This window comes from Erpetoichthys calabaricus, chromosome 2 (genome assembly GCF_900747795.2).
Source record: "Erpetoichthys calabaricus chromosome 2, fErpCal1.3, whole genome shotgun sequence".
NCBI lineage: Eukaryota > Metazoa > Chordata > Cladistia > Polypteriformes > Polypteridae > Erpetoichthys > Erpetoichthys calabaricus.
In genome coordinates, this window is record NC_041395.2 from 135,907,229 (window position 1) to 135,926,814 (window position 19,586).

A 19,586-nucleotide genomic window follows, 5' to 3' on the forward strand; every position below is an offset into this window, starting at 1 on the left:
CCACCTATGCCCAAATTTGATTATTCCCTAAAAAAAAAACTCAATTAAATTAAGTATTCTATTTTCTTCCATGTGATGTCTGGCAATAGAAGAAAATGAAAAGAAAAAATCTGATGTGTGTACCTGCTCTGTTACTGCAAAGCACACAGAACTGGAAAGAGCAGATTGATGTGGACTTGAGCTTTTGGATTTTCAGAGATGAGCAGCCTATGCAATGGTTATTACTGTCTTATTTTGGTACTCTCAAAAAAGACAAGGATTTTAGTCAGGAAACTAAAAGCAGAACAAGCAAGGATCACAACTGCAACATTTCTATAATAAGGTTTTGTTTTATTTTTTTTTTCCTCTCTTCTGTCCCTAATCCTATTTTTGCAGAGCTGCAGTCTGACTCTAAATGGTTTACAATTCACTACTGTGCTCCAGGGATCGAGGTTGTGCAGTTCCCGCGGTGAGCTCTTCCAGCTTTGCTTCAAAGTCGGTACATTCCAGATAAAAGGGAAAAAGGTAACTGAACAGGAAATCTCTATAAACAATGAGATTTTAAAAGCTTTATCAGTATGACATGATTCAGCATGTTAATGTGTGTGTGGCACTGCACAGCAGTTTGAATCGCCAGTTGTGTGGTCTGGGTGAAGTGACCAATTTGAGTGTATGAATGACCTTTAAATGGAAAAAGAGATGAATTTCAGTAAAGGTCTGCTTAACGAGATTTTTGCACTTTTAAAAATTAAAAATAATCATATTTTCACTATTATCATTTTAATGTTTTTAGATTTGTGTAGCAGAATTAATTGTATGTGCATTTTTTCATAAATAAAAAAATGGAGATGACATATCATTGCAATAGAAATGTCACTTAGAATACACCATGACAACATGAGAAAAAATATGATCATATAAAGAAAACAACAAATAAAAAAGCCATAAGTGATATCTGTTTAAAGTGCATAAGCAGGTTAAGAAAATGTGAAAATATGTGTGTGTATATGTGAGTGTGTATACTGTATATGTATATATATACTGTATATTTATATATAGACATATAAATCACTATACTTATATATACATACTATATATATGTATATTTATATATACTGTACATATATACAAGTTGTAGGCTGCTAAAATGACTGATATTACCCCAAACTCAGGACACTTACTGCATTTATTGTTCTCTTCAGACATGTTTTTTATCATTCTTCTTTCCCCCATAATTTTTTTTAATTTAATGCTGATTTTTCCTTCTTATATATATATATCTTTCTTCTTAAATATATATTTCTTTTATACAGATTCCCACAGACAACAGTCTCTTTCCCCGGTGCCATTAACAGGCACAAAGATTAGCACAGGAGGTGAGTACGCTATTGTCTTCTTTTTATTTACAGATTTACACTATAAGATAAAACAATGTCAGGTGACCGGCCACCTGGTGAAGCACCCCTCCTATCTGATGGCTTGTATTGTGATCTTGTTTAATTTGTACCTTGAGGTGGTTCTCTTCATGAAAGGTCCATCCATTCATTCATTTGATGTGTCCTGCAGTCTTTCATTTTTTAGTCTTGTGAGAGTTGGAACCTACTTCACCAGGTGGAAGCCACAAACCACAGTGAAATGGATCATTTCTAGGGCACATACACACCCACATTCAGTTATAGTAAAACATATTAGGTTTGCCAGTTAATCTGACCAGGATGTCTATGGGATGTAGGAGAAAAACCAGACTACCTGGAAAAAAACACACACAGACATGGGGACAGATATTGTCTTTGACTGCTGATCAGACCCACGACTCTGGAGACTATTTACCACACCACTATGCTGTCCTCTTCATGAAGGGTGCAAATTAAAAAATAGGAAAAAAAAAAAAGGTTTTTGATACAGACTGAGCTAGAAAATGTCATCTGCTTTCTTTCTGGCATGTTTCCTTGTACCCAGTGAGCCTAGTTGTACCTTTGCACTCTTTAGTTGTCATATTTCGACTCCTCTAGCTATTCTTTTCTCTTTTTTCTTCCAGCCCTTGTGCCCTCCTTGGCACTTCCTTTATAAGACCCCTCACCCACTTATAATTTGTTTGTCCCATAATTAGCTTACTTGGTAAGCTTGCATCCGGCATTTGGTTAGTCTTCCAATGAATTAGAATGTTTCAAGTTCAGTTGCCTGAAGTGAGAAATTTATAATTGCATAAAGAAATGACACCTTTTAGGTGTCATTTTGCTTGGCTTTTCTCTACATTCATAATGGCTAACACGGTACAACACCCTAGTACTATAATTACATAAATAAGCACAATATATAAAAATAAATAATATATATAAAGTAAAATAAAATGCAAAGATTCAAGGACATTCAAAGATTAAATTATTTTTTTTTATTGTTTCTTTCATACAACTCACTATTAACAAAGTCAGTCAGTCATTATCCAACCCGCAATATCCTAACACAGGGTCACGGGGGTCTGCTGGAGCCAATCCCAGCCAGCACAGGGCGCAGGAACAAATCCCAGGCAGGGCACCAGCCCACCGCAGGGCACACACACACACACACACACACACACACACACACGCACACACCAAGGACAATTTAGGATCACCAATACACCTAACCTGCATGTCTTTGGACTGTGGGAGGAAACCCACGCAGACACGGGAAGAACATGCAAACTCCACACACGAGGGACCCGGGAAGCGAACCCAGGTCTCCTAACTGCGAGGCAGCAGCACTACATTTACATACATCTACAGTACTATCCAAAGGTCTTGGACAAAGAGTTAAAAATGATTATTATCAATGCAATTAAATACTGTATAACATTATCTCACTCAATTAAACCAGTTCAGGGTCACACAGGAGCATATTGTGCCAGAATTACAAAGAAATTAATAAGTAAAAGCTATAACTAAATAAAAAAATTAAATACAAACTCACATAACTGAAGTAAAAAATAGGTAACAGAGGTGGACAAAAGTGTATGCATGGCTTAAATTTAGATCAACTAAACTTGGGTATAAAATCTGTAATCTCTATAATGGCAAATGACAGACTCAGATGGCCAGGGAGGTAAGAAAAAACAAAAACTGTAGCTAATGAGATGCTGGAAAAAATAAACCTATTGGGGATCCAAGGACAAAAGACCACCCAGACTCCATTCTACAAAACATTACTGAAATAAGGCACCAAACTGGAAGGTTAGATAGAGTGAGCCTTGTCAAAAATGGGAGCATCTCATTTTTTCTTTCCAGCAAAAAAGGACTCACAAAAGTTTTTTTAATTTGAAGTTCATTTACATTTAAGTTACTTTTGTGTCATTGTCATTTTTTAATAAATTGTATTTACATATATTTAAGATTTTTGGAATAAGTGATGAGCTGGATGAGATGAATCCATGGTGATCCTTTTGACATGGTTAGTAACACGAGATGTATGCAAGTCTGCAACATATGGAAGATCATAGTCAATTATTTTCTCTGCAGACCTCACAATTTATTTTTGGAGTGTGCTGTTGCTGAACCAAACCAGACAACAATGGAGAATGTGATTACACTTTTAATTATGGCTTTGTAAAATTATACCAGGATTGGCTGGGAAATATTTAATTTCTTTAGGTGGTATAAGAAATACAATTGCTGCTGTGCGTTTTTAGTGATAGAAGTGGTGTTAAGGCCCCAGCTGAGAGTGTTTGTGATAGTTGTGCCCAAAGATTAGAAGGATTCCACCATATTGACTGCAGAATCAATAATTTCTAGTGGGAGAGGTTGTAACTGCTGTTTGCGAAAGTCAATGACCATTTCCACTGTCTTGGAGGTATTGAGCACTAGCTTGCCTGAAGCACAACAAGACAGAAGACGAGACACCTCTTTTCTATAAGCTGTTTTGTTACCATTTGTAATTAGTCAAATAATGGTGGCATCATCTGAAAATTTAATGGTTTTTACTGAATGATCAGTGGTGTACAGGGAATAAAGGAAAGGGGGAAGTACACAGCCTTGAGGGGCACATGTACTAATATGGAGATAGTCAGAGAGGTGGGAGCCCACATGAACATATTGTTTCTGGTTTTGTTGGAAAACTGTAAATCCTTTGAAAGGATTCAGTTCAGTCTTTAGAAGTTTAGTTAACAACAGCTTTGAAGGCTTTGCCGAGAAATACAATACAAAAAAAAAAACACAGAGGTTCCGAGTCCATTGGGTGAGAGATGAGTCCTGTGCAGTCCCTATGTTAGGGTTTGGGGCTCTCCTCCAGAGAGATTATGAGGACTGTTGTACAGACTGAAATGCTTGAGTGACATTAGTAGAATTGCAAAATTTGGTTAAGGTTTAACAATTGGGCTTTGTTTTAACAATTTTGTTTGATTTCGTTAATGGTTAACAATTGATTGTTTTCTTGTTTACAAAAGCTTTAAAGAGAAATCCATTTGAATGGTATATTCTTTTATCTCACATAATGTAATTACTGAGTATTTAAAGTTTTACTTCAAATAACAAGGATAACAAGGAGGCATGACCCAGGACCAACAGGTTGGGTATACTATTACCTATTAAAATGAAGATATAAACCAGACAATAGCCTAGAGAGATGGTCATCTTTTTTTCTCACTAAGAATGACATGAGCCTGCTATGACTCTGCCTCTGGAGAAGCTCTGTAACTAAGAAGTGTGTTGTCTCAATGGAGAATGAAGTTCATTTTAAGACTGCTGCAGCTACCACAGTCCAGGTTTGGTAATTTATGTAGTACTTGTGTCTATGCTTCTGCTTGTGGAATTACACTTAGATTATAATGAATAGATAGATTAGTTTACCTTTGCTGCTATTCTGCCTGTGGTTTCTTGCTGGAGAATTTACATAACAATATTAATCCCAGGTTAGTAGAGGTTAAACGAGAAGTTCTCAGTAGAGTCTGTGAATAGAGTAGTCTTGTACTGTATGAGCAAGGGTGAACTTTAGTGGCTGAAGCTCCAGCTGCCTAGCGGGCATAGTATGGCTGACAGTCCTCAAGTCTGGTAAGCTTAAATGTGAACACATATTTTTAATAGACAGTCTGTGCATGGTGTAGTTTTGGGTGGAACAGTGCTTGGCATGCTATATCTGATATGACAGTCCTGCCCAGGTAAAAACATTATATAATACTACAGTTTGGAGTATTGTATATATTCCCAAATATGAAATTTTTGGATCAGTGTGAAAAGAAAAGCAATTTCCACAAGAAAGAAGAAGGCAGGAAATATTGAAATTATTGCCCAGTTGATTTGCATTCATTCCTTGGTAATCCTCAGTCTCAGCTCTGCGCTTGCTTTAGTGTGCTTCTCTTGATTCTGTGCTTTTTAGTTTCTGTGTGCTAGGACTGCATCAGCACCTCACCTTCTCATGGTTTGCATGTGCTTTTTGTTTTTCTCTCAGTCCCTTAGTCTGTCAATTACTTTCATCTGAAACACTTGTAAACATTTTATAACAGTATTTGTGCCTTTTATGTGAGATCTTTTGAATTTGGATTGTCCTTTATTGGTTACCACTTTCAAAATATATTTTGACTTTATTAAAGGAATGCTGCACCAAAAAAATATATTTTCTTTATTTTTTACTTACCCGGGGTTGTTTGTGGTGATGGATGAGAAAAACTTTTAATGTCATGAGAACAGCAATATCAAAATTATTCATATGAGGGGCTTCAACTGAAGATATTAAAACAATATTAAAGTGTCCAAGATAAGAAATGGCATAACCTACATGTCAAGTACCCATTTATATGCTCACAACATCTGAAACACATATATTTTGGCTAAAACTCTGTTAAACAGTTGAAGCAAGCTTTTGAATTGAAGATCTGCCTCCATTCTTTATGGACTGAGATTAGACAGCACTATCGTATATGACCATTACTATAAACTACAAAGCAAAAAAGGCAAAACTTGTAATTTTTGGAGTGGAGTATATAATAACTTTAATGAATCTTTGTTTATTTTGGATTTGATTTCTTATTTGTCTTAAGTTAGTTTTAGCATTAATTGAGATAATCTGCTTGAATTATTTCTTGGCTGAATATCCTCAGTGTTAGTGTTTCAGAGAGAGGGGGTCAAGCTGTCAAACATTTATGCAGTAGGCGATATCAGACTAAGAGCAATTTAAAAGAACACTAAGCAGTGGACTAATCAATGTCCTTGGGTGCTGGCCTGACGCTGAAGTTAAAGTAAGTCACCCTAAAACTATATAAAGTGAATGTAGCAACGGGCACCAAAATCAGAGAAGTAGAGCCACCAAATGTTAGTTGCTCATCCCTATTGAATGAGATCATTAATTGTTTGAAGCAAAAAAGGCAAATCTAAATCAACTAAAATACATTTCCTAACTGTCTGGGCCAAGGACAATGCTTCCAAAACAACAAATACACACTGACACAATAAATGGCACTTCTCACCTTATCTCTTTCAAAGTCATACTGAATGATCATGCTCACACTCCTTGGTACATCTCCAGACGCATAACTGACTTCTCATGATCTCCTCTTCAGCATGCTGTCTCTTCCTTGCCACCCGAGACATTCTCTCCATCTTTTCTGTCTGTACTCCCCTTTGGCATTGCCTGAAATGCTGAAAATATATTTCCGAAAGGCTATGTAAAGTCTTTCCATTTCTTTCTGGGGTAGTCACAGTAAGGTTACTAAGTATAATAATTGTTGAGGGGTACTCAACCACCTAACACTTGAACTCCCTCTGTAAAGCTTCAGTCTCTAGGTAACTGGGATGTTTCTAATAATATCAAATAGCACAGCAAATACAAGTAGCAATAACAAGTAACAGTCTTGTTGTTCTCCAGTTTTTAGAGTTACCCTCTTTGTTAATAATGTCCCAGTTCTCTGTCCTTTTCTACACCTTTATTGTTGCCTATCCCCTGGTATACAGGGTGACGACCTTCTTAGCTGACTTTACATTTATATCTTTGACCTGAAGTAGGTACACTTCCTCACTGGTGCAACACAAAATTTGTGCACTAGAAAAAAAAAAAGCATTTACAATGGAATCCTGATTTAACATTCCCATATTTAGCGTTTTCACTTAACATTTTTTTGGATGCTGTTGTTAAATATACAACAGCCATTTTCTGAAAAAGTGCAAGTCTTTTAAGGCTATGTTCACACTGCAGCTATAGCAAAAGTGGCTGAATCCTGATTTTTGCCTCATATCTGTTTTGTATTTGACTGGTCAGATTAATTTTGTGACTGATACAAATCTGATATGAGTAAAGATGTCTATGTCTATAAAATGAATAAAACAATTTTGTCAGACACATTCTGGTTGCCTCACTTTGCTTTAGTGTCAAACATGTAAGCTCATGATGGAAAGGAAGAGTAACAGGAACTGAAAGATCAGAGCTGTTGATTTGAGCCCATTTTTAACTTCTGGTGTTCTGTACATAAAAACAACTGGTGACAGTGCGATTAGACAGGTTCAGATGTAAAACAGTTGTTAAGAGAGCAATATAAATCCTTTTGAAAAAGTTATGACTCCATAACTTTACTTATCACACTTCTCCAAAAGACATGAGATCTGTGTCACATATGAGTGTAAAAATGGGATTGGAGCTGCAGGATAAATTTAGCCTTTTTTGGTTTCAAAAATCAAATGCAATTGGTTGTATGCGGTGGATTAACAATGGTACATTTGATACAAACAACATGGCGGCATTCAAGAAAAGAAATAACAGGCATATATGTTATCTTAAGTATAGTTTGGCAAATACTTTTTGTACCAGTTGCTTGCTTTGAGCAGCACTTTTATTTTTCATATCAATATGTAATTCGTTGTTGTCTACTTGCATGTTTCAAGTATTACTGTGTTAACCCATCTGTTACCTGTATCATCATATGACATGACATAGCAACTTCATACTGTTTTGTTTAACCTAAAAATGCATAAATATTTTTTCTGTTTTCAAAAATTCAATTTATATTCTTGTGGCTGGTTTTGTGGAGGCCTGATGGATGGTGTGCTGACTACACCACTGGACTTCCTTCTCTCAAGACTTTCAGACAAGAACTGCCCTCTTTGAGAGTGAATCTCACTTTAGATGTGATCTCTCTTTTCTAATGTTTTACAAGCGGATGTCATATCTAGGACTGGTTTTTGTACTCAGTCCTGTCCAGATTAGGCCTGGCCCCAAATGATGTGTAAATGAGTGGATTAATGAATGCCTGTTTTGTTATTTGTCAATTTTAAACTAATTTCAAATTTTTCATTTTTGTTTACACTAGATGGCATTCATGGATACAAATAAAACTGTGAAGAATTTCAACTCATCAAACCAGACAGGATTAGAGGAGTCCTGTTCAAGAGACACGGCTGTCAACCAGGTGGTTTTCCCAATGCTCTACACGTTGTTGTTTTTTGTGGGGATTTTCCTAAACTTTTTGGCAGCCTGGATTTTCTTCCAGATCCCCAGTAAATCCCGCTTTATCATCTACCTGAAGAATGTTGTAGTAGCGGACACTTTCATGACTCTCACGTTTCCTTTCAAAATCCTGAGAGATTCCAAGTTGGGTCCTGAATATCTGAAGATGTTTGTGTGTCAAGTTACTTCAGTCATTTTTTACTTCACTATGTATATCAATATCATATTTTTTGGGTTAATAAGTATCGATCGCTATCAAAAAACCTTAAAACCTTTTGATAATGTGAAATCATCAAATCCATTATGGGTAAAGATTCTGTCAGTAGCAATTTGGACTGGCATGTTCTTAATGTCATTGCCAAATATGTTTCTCATAGACAGCACACGGACCCTTAAACATTTCAAATGTGTCTCACTAAAAACAGAATTTGGCCTTAAATGGCATGAAGGGGTCAACTACATTTGTCAGATTATTTTCTGGAGTAGTTTAACAACAGTTACTTTTTGTTACGTATTAATCACTAGAGAGCTCTACAACTCTTATACCAGAACAAAAAGTAAAAACAAAAGGGGGAAGAAAGCTGTAAATATGAATGTGTTCCTCGTCTTGGCAGTCTTCTTTATCTGCTTTGTGCCATTTCATTTTGCACGCATTCCCTACACTATGAGCCAGACGAGAGACATATTCCAGTGCTCCCTGGAGATCACTTTCTTTTACCTGAAAGAGACCACACTCTGGCTCTCCTCCTTAAATTCTTGTCTTGACCCCCTTATCTATTTTTTTCTTTGTAGTTCATTTCGGAAGTCACTGTTCAAAACGTTCAAGCTTTCACCCTTCACTCGCTTTACAGTACGAAAAAAGGCTCGGAGGCATCACAATGCAAATGGCAATTTGGAAGTCACACCTGTGTAGGCCACCAAGAACTAAGGGGATGTTTACCTCCCCAACAGAAACTGTGACTTATCACGCCATTGGCCTCTGTTTAGTTACTGATCCCACAGAACAGAGCAAAAGACCTATGGGGTTAAGATGGTGCCTTTGGCTTCATATCCTACAGTGGAATTATAACCCTCTAATACTTGAGAGTGGACTCCATGAATAGATCTTCAAGCTTTCTGATGGAAATGATTTACATCCTACTGCAACATGAGTCCCATGGCACATAGTCATGTAGACAATTGTCCCTATGAACTTTTTAATGAGCACTTGTGATATACTTCTTATTGCATTTTTTTATATTGAAACTGCATGCTCAGAATTGTCACTTACAGTAAAATTACATTCACTAATTATTTTGTATTATTTTGACAAATTCAGTGAAAGAAAATGACTGACACTAGTTGACACAGATAGCTGCTCTGACTCAAGGCCACACAAAGGATGTGCCCACCACTCCTGTTCTTCTCTTTATTATTTTACCCATCTCTCCCTCACTCGCTTCTTCTATGTCACACATCTTGTAAGCCGAGTTCTACCTTTAATGAATAAGCCTCCAGAAAGGCCAGGAAATCTCCTACCTGAATTTGTATTCCAATGAAATATGACCAGAATGTCTTATCAGCAGATTTGTCTTCTTGAGAATTCTGTTCTGTTCTGCTTGGAGTTTATTTCAAAGAGTAACAAATGATGGCAGCAAGATTCAGAACATATTCTAAACATCTTAATTTAAACCAGATTTTTGTTGTTTTTTTTAATGTTATGGAACTCTGATGAAATCATATGGCCATTTGTGTGTAAAGTGTTTATAATGGGGAAAAAATTATTTCCAGGTGTAGAAGGCTAAAAAGCATTAGCCAACACTAGTGAGTCACCTCATAAGAGCACCATAACAGGAGAACTAAACCTGTCACTCACTTTGTTTTGATCCCTTGAAAATGCTTTGCTAGTGTACTTTCTCTTCTGCTTGAATCTTGTTTAGATGCAGAAAGGCATTAGCTTCACTTTTAAAATATTATTGACCACATCATGAAGCTCTATAGATTAGGTCTATATTTTATAATTACATACATAGGATGCTCACTGAATGGTTAAATACTTAGGAACAAAATACATATTTAGATTTTTTTAAATTCTAAAAGGGTAGATTCTGAATCTGATACTTCTGCTTTTGAATAAGAGTGAACCTTTGATTGACCCACATTAGCATAGCGAGCAGGAGCAGACAGAGACGTCCGCTGGCCAAAGTTACATAACTGTCTGTTCAAGGGAGAAGTGGCCCTCCAAACAGATGTGAAAGTAGCTGGCATTGTCAGCCTGCAAAATGGTTGCTGGCAGCTAACTGTATGAAGGACAAGACTGCACGTCACATGTTATTCCAACTGCTTTTGGTTCATTTGTAGACAGATGATGAGTTTAACTCCTGCACAGAACAGATGAAATGAGTAGTAATATGACTCTTCAGTTAAAGTCAGTAAAGGAGCAGAACTGATGCCATGTTCTGCAAAGTGGGTATGCCAGGAAGAATGGTGGTCTTGTGTCATGAAGGTATGCATGCTTTCTGAGGAAGAAATTTAATAGAAAATATATTAAAGAAAAAATGTGTCCTCAACTAGGACCACTTTGAGTCAGGAACCAGGCAGGAGGAAACTTGTTCAATGCGTCTTTAATTTCTGTTCATGAAGAGGGAGCAACCTATCACAGCTGTGTGCTAAGGAATAGGCCCTGAGTAGAGGATGTCACAAAATGATCACAGAACAAACACAGAGAGTCATTCTTACAGATAACTGAATTTGCATGTAAGTGCTGAATTAATGCCTACTCTGATTGGTTCCCTCTCTTGCATATACTCTGATTGGTTCACTAGCTTACATGCCCAAATAAACATTCCCAAATAAAAGTCTCATTTCTACTACATTCTTATCTTCAAATATCTCTTAAGTTCTGCTCTTATTCTTTAATGGAGTTTTCTGTGTACGTGTGACTGTCAGATCTTACTTGGTATATGACAGTCAGGCATTTTTGAAACCATCGCCCAGAACCTTCTTGTTTCTTGTTGCTCACTTGACCTTTAGCTGTTTTTCCTGACATGTTTGAACAAGTTTCTAACATTTTTAATCCTTTATGCTACTTCTAAGATAGATGCTGTATTTTTAATATGAAAAGCATCCTTAATGACTATGTGACCCCGAAGTCTAATTTTAATTACACATTACTTATCGGTGGAAGGGTGTTTGTGATAAACCTCCAATAAAAGGTACATAATAACATATTTTAGTTAATGACTTGCTTAATACTTTGATGAGAAAGTGAGTGAGTGACGTACAGTCTGTGCTCTGGAGGGATGGATGGATGGGAGAAAAGATTCATATTAAAAGGAACTGGTGAGAGTGTGACTGTTGGAGTGAATGTGTGAATTAGAGATGCACAGATGTAAGAAAGTACAGAGTGAGAAAGTGAGTGGGAGAGAAATGCATGGATAAGTGAGAAGAATGAGTGGATGGATAAAAGGAATGCAGACAGATGAGGAGAAGAATAGGTTGAGGGATGGGTGCATCATTTTTTACTTCACCATGTACATCAATATAATACTTTTCAGGTCAATAAGTATCTAGCACTAACAAAAAACCTTAAAACCTTTTGATAATGTGAAATCATCAAATCGATTATCGGTAAAGATTCTGCCTGTAGCAATCCGGACTGGCATGTTCTTGTTGACTGCTAACCAAATATGTTCCTCAAAGACAGCATAAATAAGAAAAATGAATGGATGGATGGAAGGAATGTAGACAAATGAGTAGAATAATAGGTTGAGGGATGGAAGCATAGTAGTAAGGAGTGAGTGAATGAGTGAGCAAGGGCTGGATGGATGATGAATGAATAAGAGGAAGGCTAAATGAATGGGTGAACATAAATGTATGAGTGAGTGAGAGAATGAATGAGTGAGTGCTGGAAAGATATATTATTGGCCAGATGGATGGACGAATTTTGTGAATGAGTGACTGAGTGATTGAGACATGGAAGAATGGATGAATGGGAGGAGAGTTCAACACATGAATGGGTGAATGAATAGAGTGAGTGAGTGAATGAAAGAGTGAGTGAGTGATGGGTAGATAGTATGATGGATGGATGGATGGATGGATGGATGGATGGATGGATGGATGGATGGATGGATGGATGGATGGATTGAGGGCAGGAGTGACTGAGTGAATGAGAAAATAAACTTAGTGAGGGATGAATGTAAGGATAGATGGATGGGTTGGAGAATACATGGATTGATGTCATGCGTAAGTAAATAATAGAGTGATTAAGTCAGTGATCAAATGAGGAATGGGTTAGGGTTAGGGATGGATTGGAGGAAACATATTTTGTTGATAGAATGGATGGATGAATATAGAGAGTGCGTGAGACAGACGGACACATGCATGGATGAATTGATGGAAGAGGTGATTAAGTGAATGAGTGTGTGGCAGATGGGCAGATAGCATGGCGGATGGATGGATGGATGGATGGATGGATGGAAGAAATGACTGAAAGAGTGAGGGATGGATGGATATATGCATGAATGAATGACTGGAAAAGGTGAGTGAGTGAGTGAGTGAGTGAGTGAGTGAGTGAGTGAGTGAGTGAGTGAGTGAGTGAGTGAATAATGGATGGTGTAAGTGATGAATAGGAAAAAAGATATATTGTTGGATGGGTGGAGGGATGGATGAAAGTAGTGAATGAGTGAGTGATGAACAGATGCTGAATGATGAAATGGCTTAATGGATAAATGAATAGTTACGTGGGAGGATGGATGGATGGAGTGAGTAAATAAGCATTTGTTGGGTGGATGGATGGAGGGACTGAGTGAGTGAGTAAGTGATTAATGCCTTTCCCTCTTGTTTTTAAGGAAGGAAAAGCAAAGCAGAGTGTTACTGTAATACTTAATTAAAAACAGCAAATGATGAAGCAAACTGACTGTAGGCCTGCATTTTGTATAATTGAAATTTAGTCATTAAAGACAAGAACATCCCTACTCCAAACGGGAAGCATATTGTATTTCTTTCTGTTTGTAATATGATTTTGTATTGTAAATAAATTACTAATTAGTTTTAGAGGACTTGGGTTAACACATGAACAACAACCATCAGCCACATCATCTCAAATACTGTAAATACATTAATTAATGAGAGAAGTGTTTCCTTTTTCAAAAAAGGAAACAAGGGCTGAAGGACTGAAGTTCCTCTTTATCACATTTCTCAATAGAAAACTTTCCACACCTAGCAATCATGAGAAGCTCAGTGTCAATTTTCAAACGTAGCCCAGTACAGAAAGTGTAACACTTGACGCATGAGCCGATGCTAACAGTATCCTGAACTGAACAGGAGCAACTCAATTGCTGGACACAGTCAAGCACACAAACTGTGCCAGTTTCAAAAAGCAAGTCCACCTAAAAGTATGCCTATGGACTTGAAGGAAAGCCACAAAAAAAAGTATAAATATTGTGAGGGATGATACATAAGGACCAGCATCCAATAATATGGCCTATGATCTTGAAGGAAAGCCACATGAATACACCAATCCATATTGAATAGCTGCAATGCTACCCACTGCACTACTCCTCAAGAATCTGTGCCATCTGATTACCACGGCACCTCTCAACAACCAGAGATACCAGTGTCGTCGATTGCTCTTTGAATTTAATTTTCTTTAGAATACTGGCTTCTTTCAGCACTGAAATGAAAGTAAATGAGAAACTACTAGAAGAAGAAAACGAATTTAGAGTTCTGGAGCCTTATCAACTAATAAATATCTGAATATCAAATTCAAAAAAGCAAGGACTTCAGAATTTTCTCTACTGTATATAAAAATGAAAAGACAAGGAAACTAACAGATTAGCACGAACTACAACTAAAGTTACTTTGATGCCTCTTGTCCTCACCTCTCCTTTTACACTTTAACAGAAAAATGAAGATACCTTTTGGAAGGCAAATAAAAACCACCAGAAAACATAAAGACATCTTAGCATGGTAGACATAATTTTCTTAGACTTCCTTAATCCTATCCATTTTGGCAACACTGTTTGCAAAACAGGCTATATTTACAATGGCTGTGGCCATGATGTTAACACTTGCCATGTATACTGGCAATCATGTGACATGAAGATTACACAATGTGCTTGTCATCACAACCCACATATATATGATAGTAGTGGGCAGTAGCTTGTCATGTTAGAGTTACATCTTTTCTAAACAGCAAGTAAGAGCTAAGGAATTCATGCCTGTGTCAGAATTTTTGCAATATTAATTTTGACTATGATTTCTGGGTTTATACTGTAATCTTGACATTTGGTTTGACAGGTATTTGGTTTCATACTTTTTTTTCCTTTTCCTTTTTCTTACCCACTTTTATGGTGATTTTAACACAAGAATGGTTTCACAACCATGTAATGGTACAGCAACTATTATTTCAGATGGCACAGAATCATGATAGACATAAGTGTCCTACCTATTACGCCATGTGGAGTCCACTTGTGACTTGGAAAGTCTGCTCATTTAATGCAAAGACATATGCAGAATTAGGCAGAAACCCTGGCATGTTCCTCATGAGGCTCGATACATTTTTCACAGAGAAAGGACAAGCAGTGAGATGTGATTAAACTACAGTTCCTGTTCTGAGAGTTGTGTACATTCTAAAAGAACTAGGCGCTAAAATACACATATATAAGAAATGAGTACACCGTGAGGGCATCCTACTTAATTCTAAAAGTCACCCTCACCCCCTCTAACTAAATTAATCTAGTGCTATTGTGAATGCCCCTGACCCAGCCATAGAGCTTGTGCTTATATTACTGTTAAAATTATATTATTTTATAACATTTCTCTCTTTTTCACATGATCTAAAATAATCAAAGATGACAGTAACATATGGCAAATCTCATTATTTTTAATGAGTGTTATTAGAAGAATAGTTATTAACATGTTAATAATGGCTGTTAATAGCTACTTTAACATAGATATTTAACCTAAAGTGTCGTGTTAAAGGTTATCTCAACATTTTTCTCATTTATTCAAGTCAAATTGCTATACTCTGATGCAGAAGGTATTTCTGATAGAGCGTGATTATGCCAGCAGTGCACTTACTGAAAACACAAACTGCAAACCTCATTGATGTTAAGCAGCAATAACTATATGATTTACAACCAATATCTGCAGGTTTATTTTTATCCTCACAGCCTAACCGAGTAAGCATACATGCTTTGTTGTTACATACATTGTTTTTGCTACATAAATTTGACCATTCCTAGAAGAAACAGCCAAGGTGTAGCATGTGGCTGTGGTAGAAAGTCCATTTTATTGGTGCATATTATTAAAATGCATCACAAACAGTTTCCTATGTGTACTGTTTCCTAGTCATGATCACAGTCATGGGTCTATTCTGGCAGCTGAGCCAAACATAAATGATACATTTCACTCATGTATACATTTGCTGATTCCAGAATTTCCACTGCAGAGGCACAGCGATCAAGAGCCCATCCTAGACACAGTAAGCCATCCTAACAGACACTTTAGAGTCTCCAGTCAATATAACCTGCAAAAGTCTGAGATGTGGATGGTAACTAACATGCACTTAGAGATACCACACGACTGACTATGAACAAGCAGAAATCTAAGCCTCACAGGTAGTGTAGTGGTTGTGCTGCTGCTTTGCAGTAAGGAGACTGTGGAAGATTGTGGGTTCACTTCCCGGTTCCTCCCTGTGTGGATAGCGCTTTGAGTACTGAGAAAAGCGCTATATAAATGTAATGTATTATTACTAAGCCAGGTCATTGCAGTTGTGTTACAAGTCGCAACACCACTGCATCTCCCTTAATATATTGAAAACTGTTGGACTATGGTGGAATGATATCAAGGCTATGTTAAATTTAATCTAAGCCATCAATGTCTTTGCACGTCATGGTTTTTTAAAGACCAGTTGGCAAAGGCTAGATGAAATCTTTCATTTTGCTTTGCCTTGCTGTCTTTGTGTAATATGGACTATTCAGACATTTTAGTTTTATTTTAATTTAGGGGTCCACTAAGAAAAATTATAGACATATGTACATACATTATTTGTATTTGTACTGCATTTTTTTTGTATATTCTTGTTGCATTTTAATTTACAATTTACTTTAACTATACAGTATTAACAAATATGAATAGAGCCATGGACTTAAAGTGGAAGTGCACTACTTAAGAATAAATTAAAACTGAAAGAGCATGTGGGATACTGGCACCATGTCCGCAGTTACAGTACTAGTCAAAGCCCATTTGGAGGTGTAGGCTTTGGGATCGGCGTCCCTCAGTGTCCATAGCAGGTAGTAAATATTAGAAGATTAGCACAATCTAGACAAGAACAAGCTATTTAGCCCAACAAAGCTCGCCAGTCATTTCACTTTGTAGCAAACCCCGACTTATACTGTATATAATATACTAGCCGTCCACCACCGTTCTGCCCCCGTAGTACTAAAACAGGACAGTGAGGAGGGTCCCACCCGGCTCCCCACTCCTGACGTCACACTTCCCCCTCCCCTCGGCCTACAGCCTCTGTCTCAGACTAGCTTGAATATATCGCTCCTGCAAGCGAACTATGATTATGAGAAAAGTCGCAAAATCAACTGGAATGTTCAAGCAAATTATAGAAAAAATACCCAATCTAAATCCGTTAAGTAGTTCTCTCATTCACTAGATAAGTGGAGGTAAAGAACACCCCGAGGCTGGCGCATGAGTAAGGAGAGCCCTGCACCCCTCCCCTCAGCCTGCTGCGTCTCTCTCGGATTTGTGCAAATAAATCGGTACCGCAAGCGAACTATGATACATAGTGCAATGAGAGAAGTCGCAAAATCAGCCAGAATGTTCATGCAAATTATAGAAAAAAAACCCAATCAAAATACGTTAAGTAGTTCTTTTGTGAAAAGTGGACAGACAGACAGACATTGGATTTCATATACATAGAGATTTAGGTTATATATATACAATATAATATATTTAGGTTTTTATCTCTCCCCATATGTTAGGTGGCAATATCCCTGGGACACGAGATCCCCACAGTTACCCACAGGGTATCATTGGACTCATAGTTCTTTGGGTCAACCCTGTTGGGTCCCATGGGTGCCACCAGGAACACAGCCTACCACCAGTGTCTGATGATTTTCTGAGGTGCGCCCTCCAATGTCCCTGTAACCGATGGTCGTGCAAAATCCTGCTCCAGTGCGAACATCCAGTACATAAAGGGTATTGGGTGCTACTGATGATGTAGTCAATGAAAAATGGAGAAGTCAAGAACTCCGGCCACATCCTATCTTCCGGTTTTATTTGTACAATGCCTACAATTACAAAGTACTGATTCCTCAAGCCCCTCCGCATTCGTGCAAACCTATTTAAAGACCAAGGTAGCTAAGCTAACATTCATTAAATAACTAAACAGAACATACTATACAAAAATGAAAACGCCCTATGTGGCAACGCTAAAACAATATTTTTCTAAAATAACATCAAGTGTAGTTTTGAAACTCCCTAAAGTTCTACTGTCTACCACAATGCTTGGTAGCTTATTTCAGGTGTCTATGGTCCTCTGTGTAAAGAGAAACTTCTAAAGTTTGTGCGAAATTAACCCTTAACAAATTTCCAACTTTGTCTGCATGTTCATGATGAACTCATTTTAAAATAATAGATCCATCCACTGTACTCTGTATTTTATAACACTTCAAACATGTCTTCTCTTAATCTTCTTTTGCTTAAACTGAAAACACTTGGCTCTTTTAATCCTTCCTCATAGTTAATCCCCTGTATTATTAGACTTCAACAGCCAGGGTGGGTCTCTCTTGATGTTTGGACTGTGTGCCCTTTCAAATACATAAACGGTGCCCTAATGGATTGATTTGTTCTGAATTTTTTGATATGGGCACCGTGTACCACCCTGGGCATCTGCCCATGTTGCCCACACCTAAATCCGCCAATGCACATTTGGTTTGTGCCTTATGCTCAATGCTGCTGAGATAGGCACTACCTCCCACAACCCTGAATTCAATAAGTGGGTAAAGAAAGGTATGGATAGTGTCAAAGATAAATTCAATGAGCCATTCACAGGATGAAAGGAGAAGCCTTTATTTGAAACTTAGTGCCAAGCAGTACAGGAAAGGCAATGACTTATTTATAGCTGTTGAATACACTTCTTGAATACACAAAAAATTGCAGATGTAGGTGATTTCTTTCACTGTATATGACTGACAAACAAGGCTGCTAAGGCCAAAATATTCTCTTCCCTGCTTGCAGCCACAATCTATCGTTTTTAACCTTGTACATGCCATGTGAGCTGAGAGCTGAGCAGCACTAGGCCACAAATCAAAGCTTGAAAAAAATTCTTGCCGACAGTAAACAATTCATTTCACAGTTTTTGTTCTCTACAGTAACAACAAATTTTATCTCAAGCTAAAAAGGGTAAAATACTAATGTGAGTAGAAATGCAAAATGTAGCATAATTAAGCAAATAGTGCTAAATAGAGTGTCATTCATCGTGGGACGGTATGGCGGTGCTGGTGCTTCATGAATTCAGTATCCTTTGTTCAAATCCTGCACCCATTCATGGTCTTCCTATTTCTGTGTGTTTTTTCCTCTGGGCACTAGAAGATTCAGGGACAGTTTTTATCCAAAGGTGTTAAGGTTACTGAAAAGTCATCCATACTGAAAATGCATTAATTTTATTGTTTAAATTGTACATGTATGTTGCATACAATGCATAATGTTATATTCAGCCTCACTTTTCTTGTCTGTTGTTGTCACTAAGGGAGACATGCAGGGAAATTTATTGTGCTATGCATACTTGACAGTAAATCTGAAATTAAAGATCCAGAAGACGTGCATCTCACTTTGATTGGAGATTCTCAATCAGTCCTGCGTGTGTGTGTGAGTTTGGGTGTGTTCATGTGTGAGCCCTATGGGTTGGAAAATCCATCCATCCATTTTCCAACCCACTGAATCCGAACACAGGATCACGGGGGTCTGCTGGAGCCAATCCCTGCCAACACAGGGCACAAGGCAGGAACCAATCCTGGGCAGGGTGCCAACCCACCGCAGGACACACACAAACACACCCATACACCAAGCACACACTAGGGCCAATTTAGAATCGCCAATCCACCTAACCTGCATGTCTTTGGACTGTGGGAGGAAACCCACGCAGACATGGGGAGAACATGCATAATCCACACAGGGAGGATCCGGGAAGCGAACCCAGGTCCCTAGGT

At 37.6% G+C, this 19,586-nt stretch overlaps 1 protein-coding gene across 2 annotated transcripts; it reads left to right on the forward strand.

Annotated features, from left to right (window-relative positions):
- Nucleotides 1–348: 348 nt before the first annotated feature.
- p2ry12 (purinergic receptor P2Y12) lies at nucleotides 349–12,419 on the forward strand. 2 transcript variants are annotated; one of them, XM_028794532.2, is made up of 3 exons: nucleotides 349–504; nucleotides 1,293–1,355; nucleotides 8,246–12,419. In XM_028794532.2, exon 3 carries the CDS (start codon nucleotides 8,246–8,248, stop codon nucleotides 9,293–9,295), a length of 1,050 nt encoding a protein of 349 aa, XP_028650365.1. In that variant the 5' UTR covers nucleotides 349–504; nucleotides 1,293–1,355; the 3' UTR covers nucleotides 9,296–12,419. The 2 variants fall into 2 exon arrangements, with proteins under 2 accessions (XP_028650365.1, XP_051779945.1); XM_051923985.1 differs by having other exon boundaries at nucleotides 372–478.
- The last annotated feature ends 7,167 nt before the right edge of the window (nucleotides 12,420–19,586 follow it).

What these genes read in the sequence shown, in the direction of transcription:
- p2ry12 (XM_028794532.2), top strand. Translation starts at nt 8,246, where the DNA reads ATGGCATTCATGGATACAAATAAAACTGTGAAGAATTTCAACTCATCA.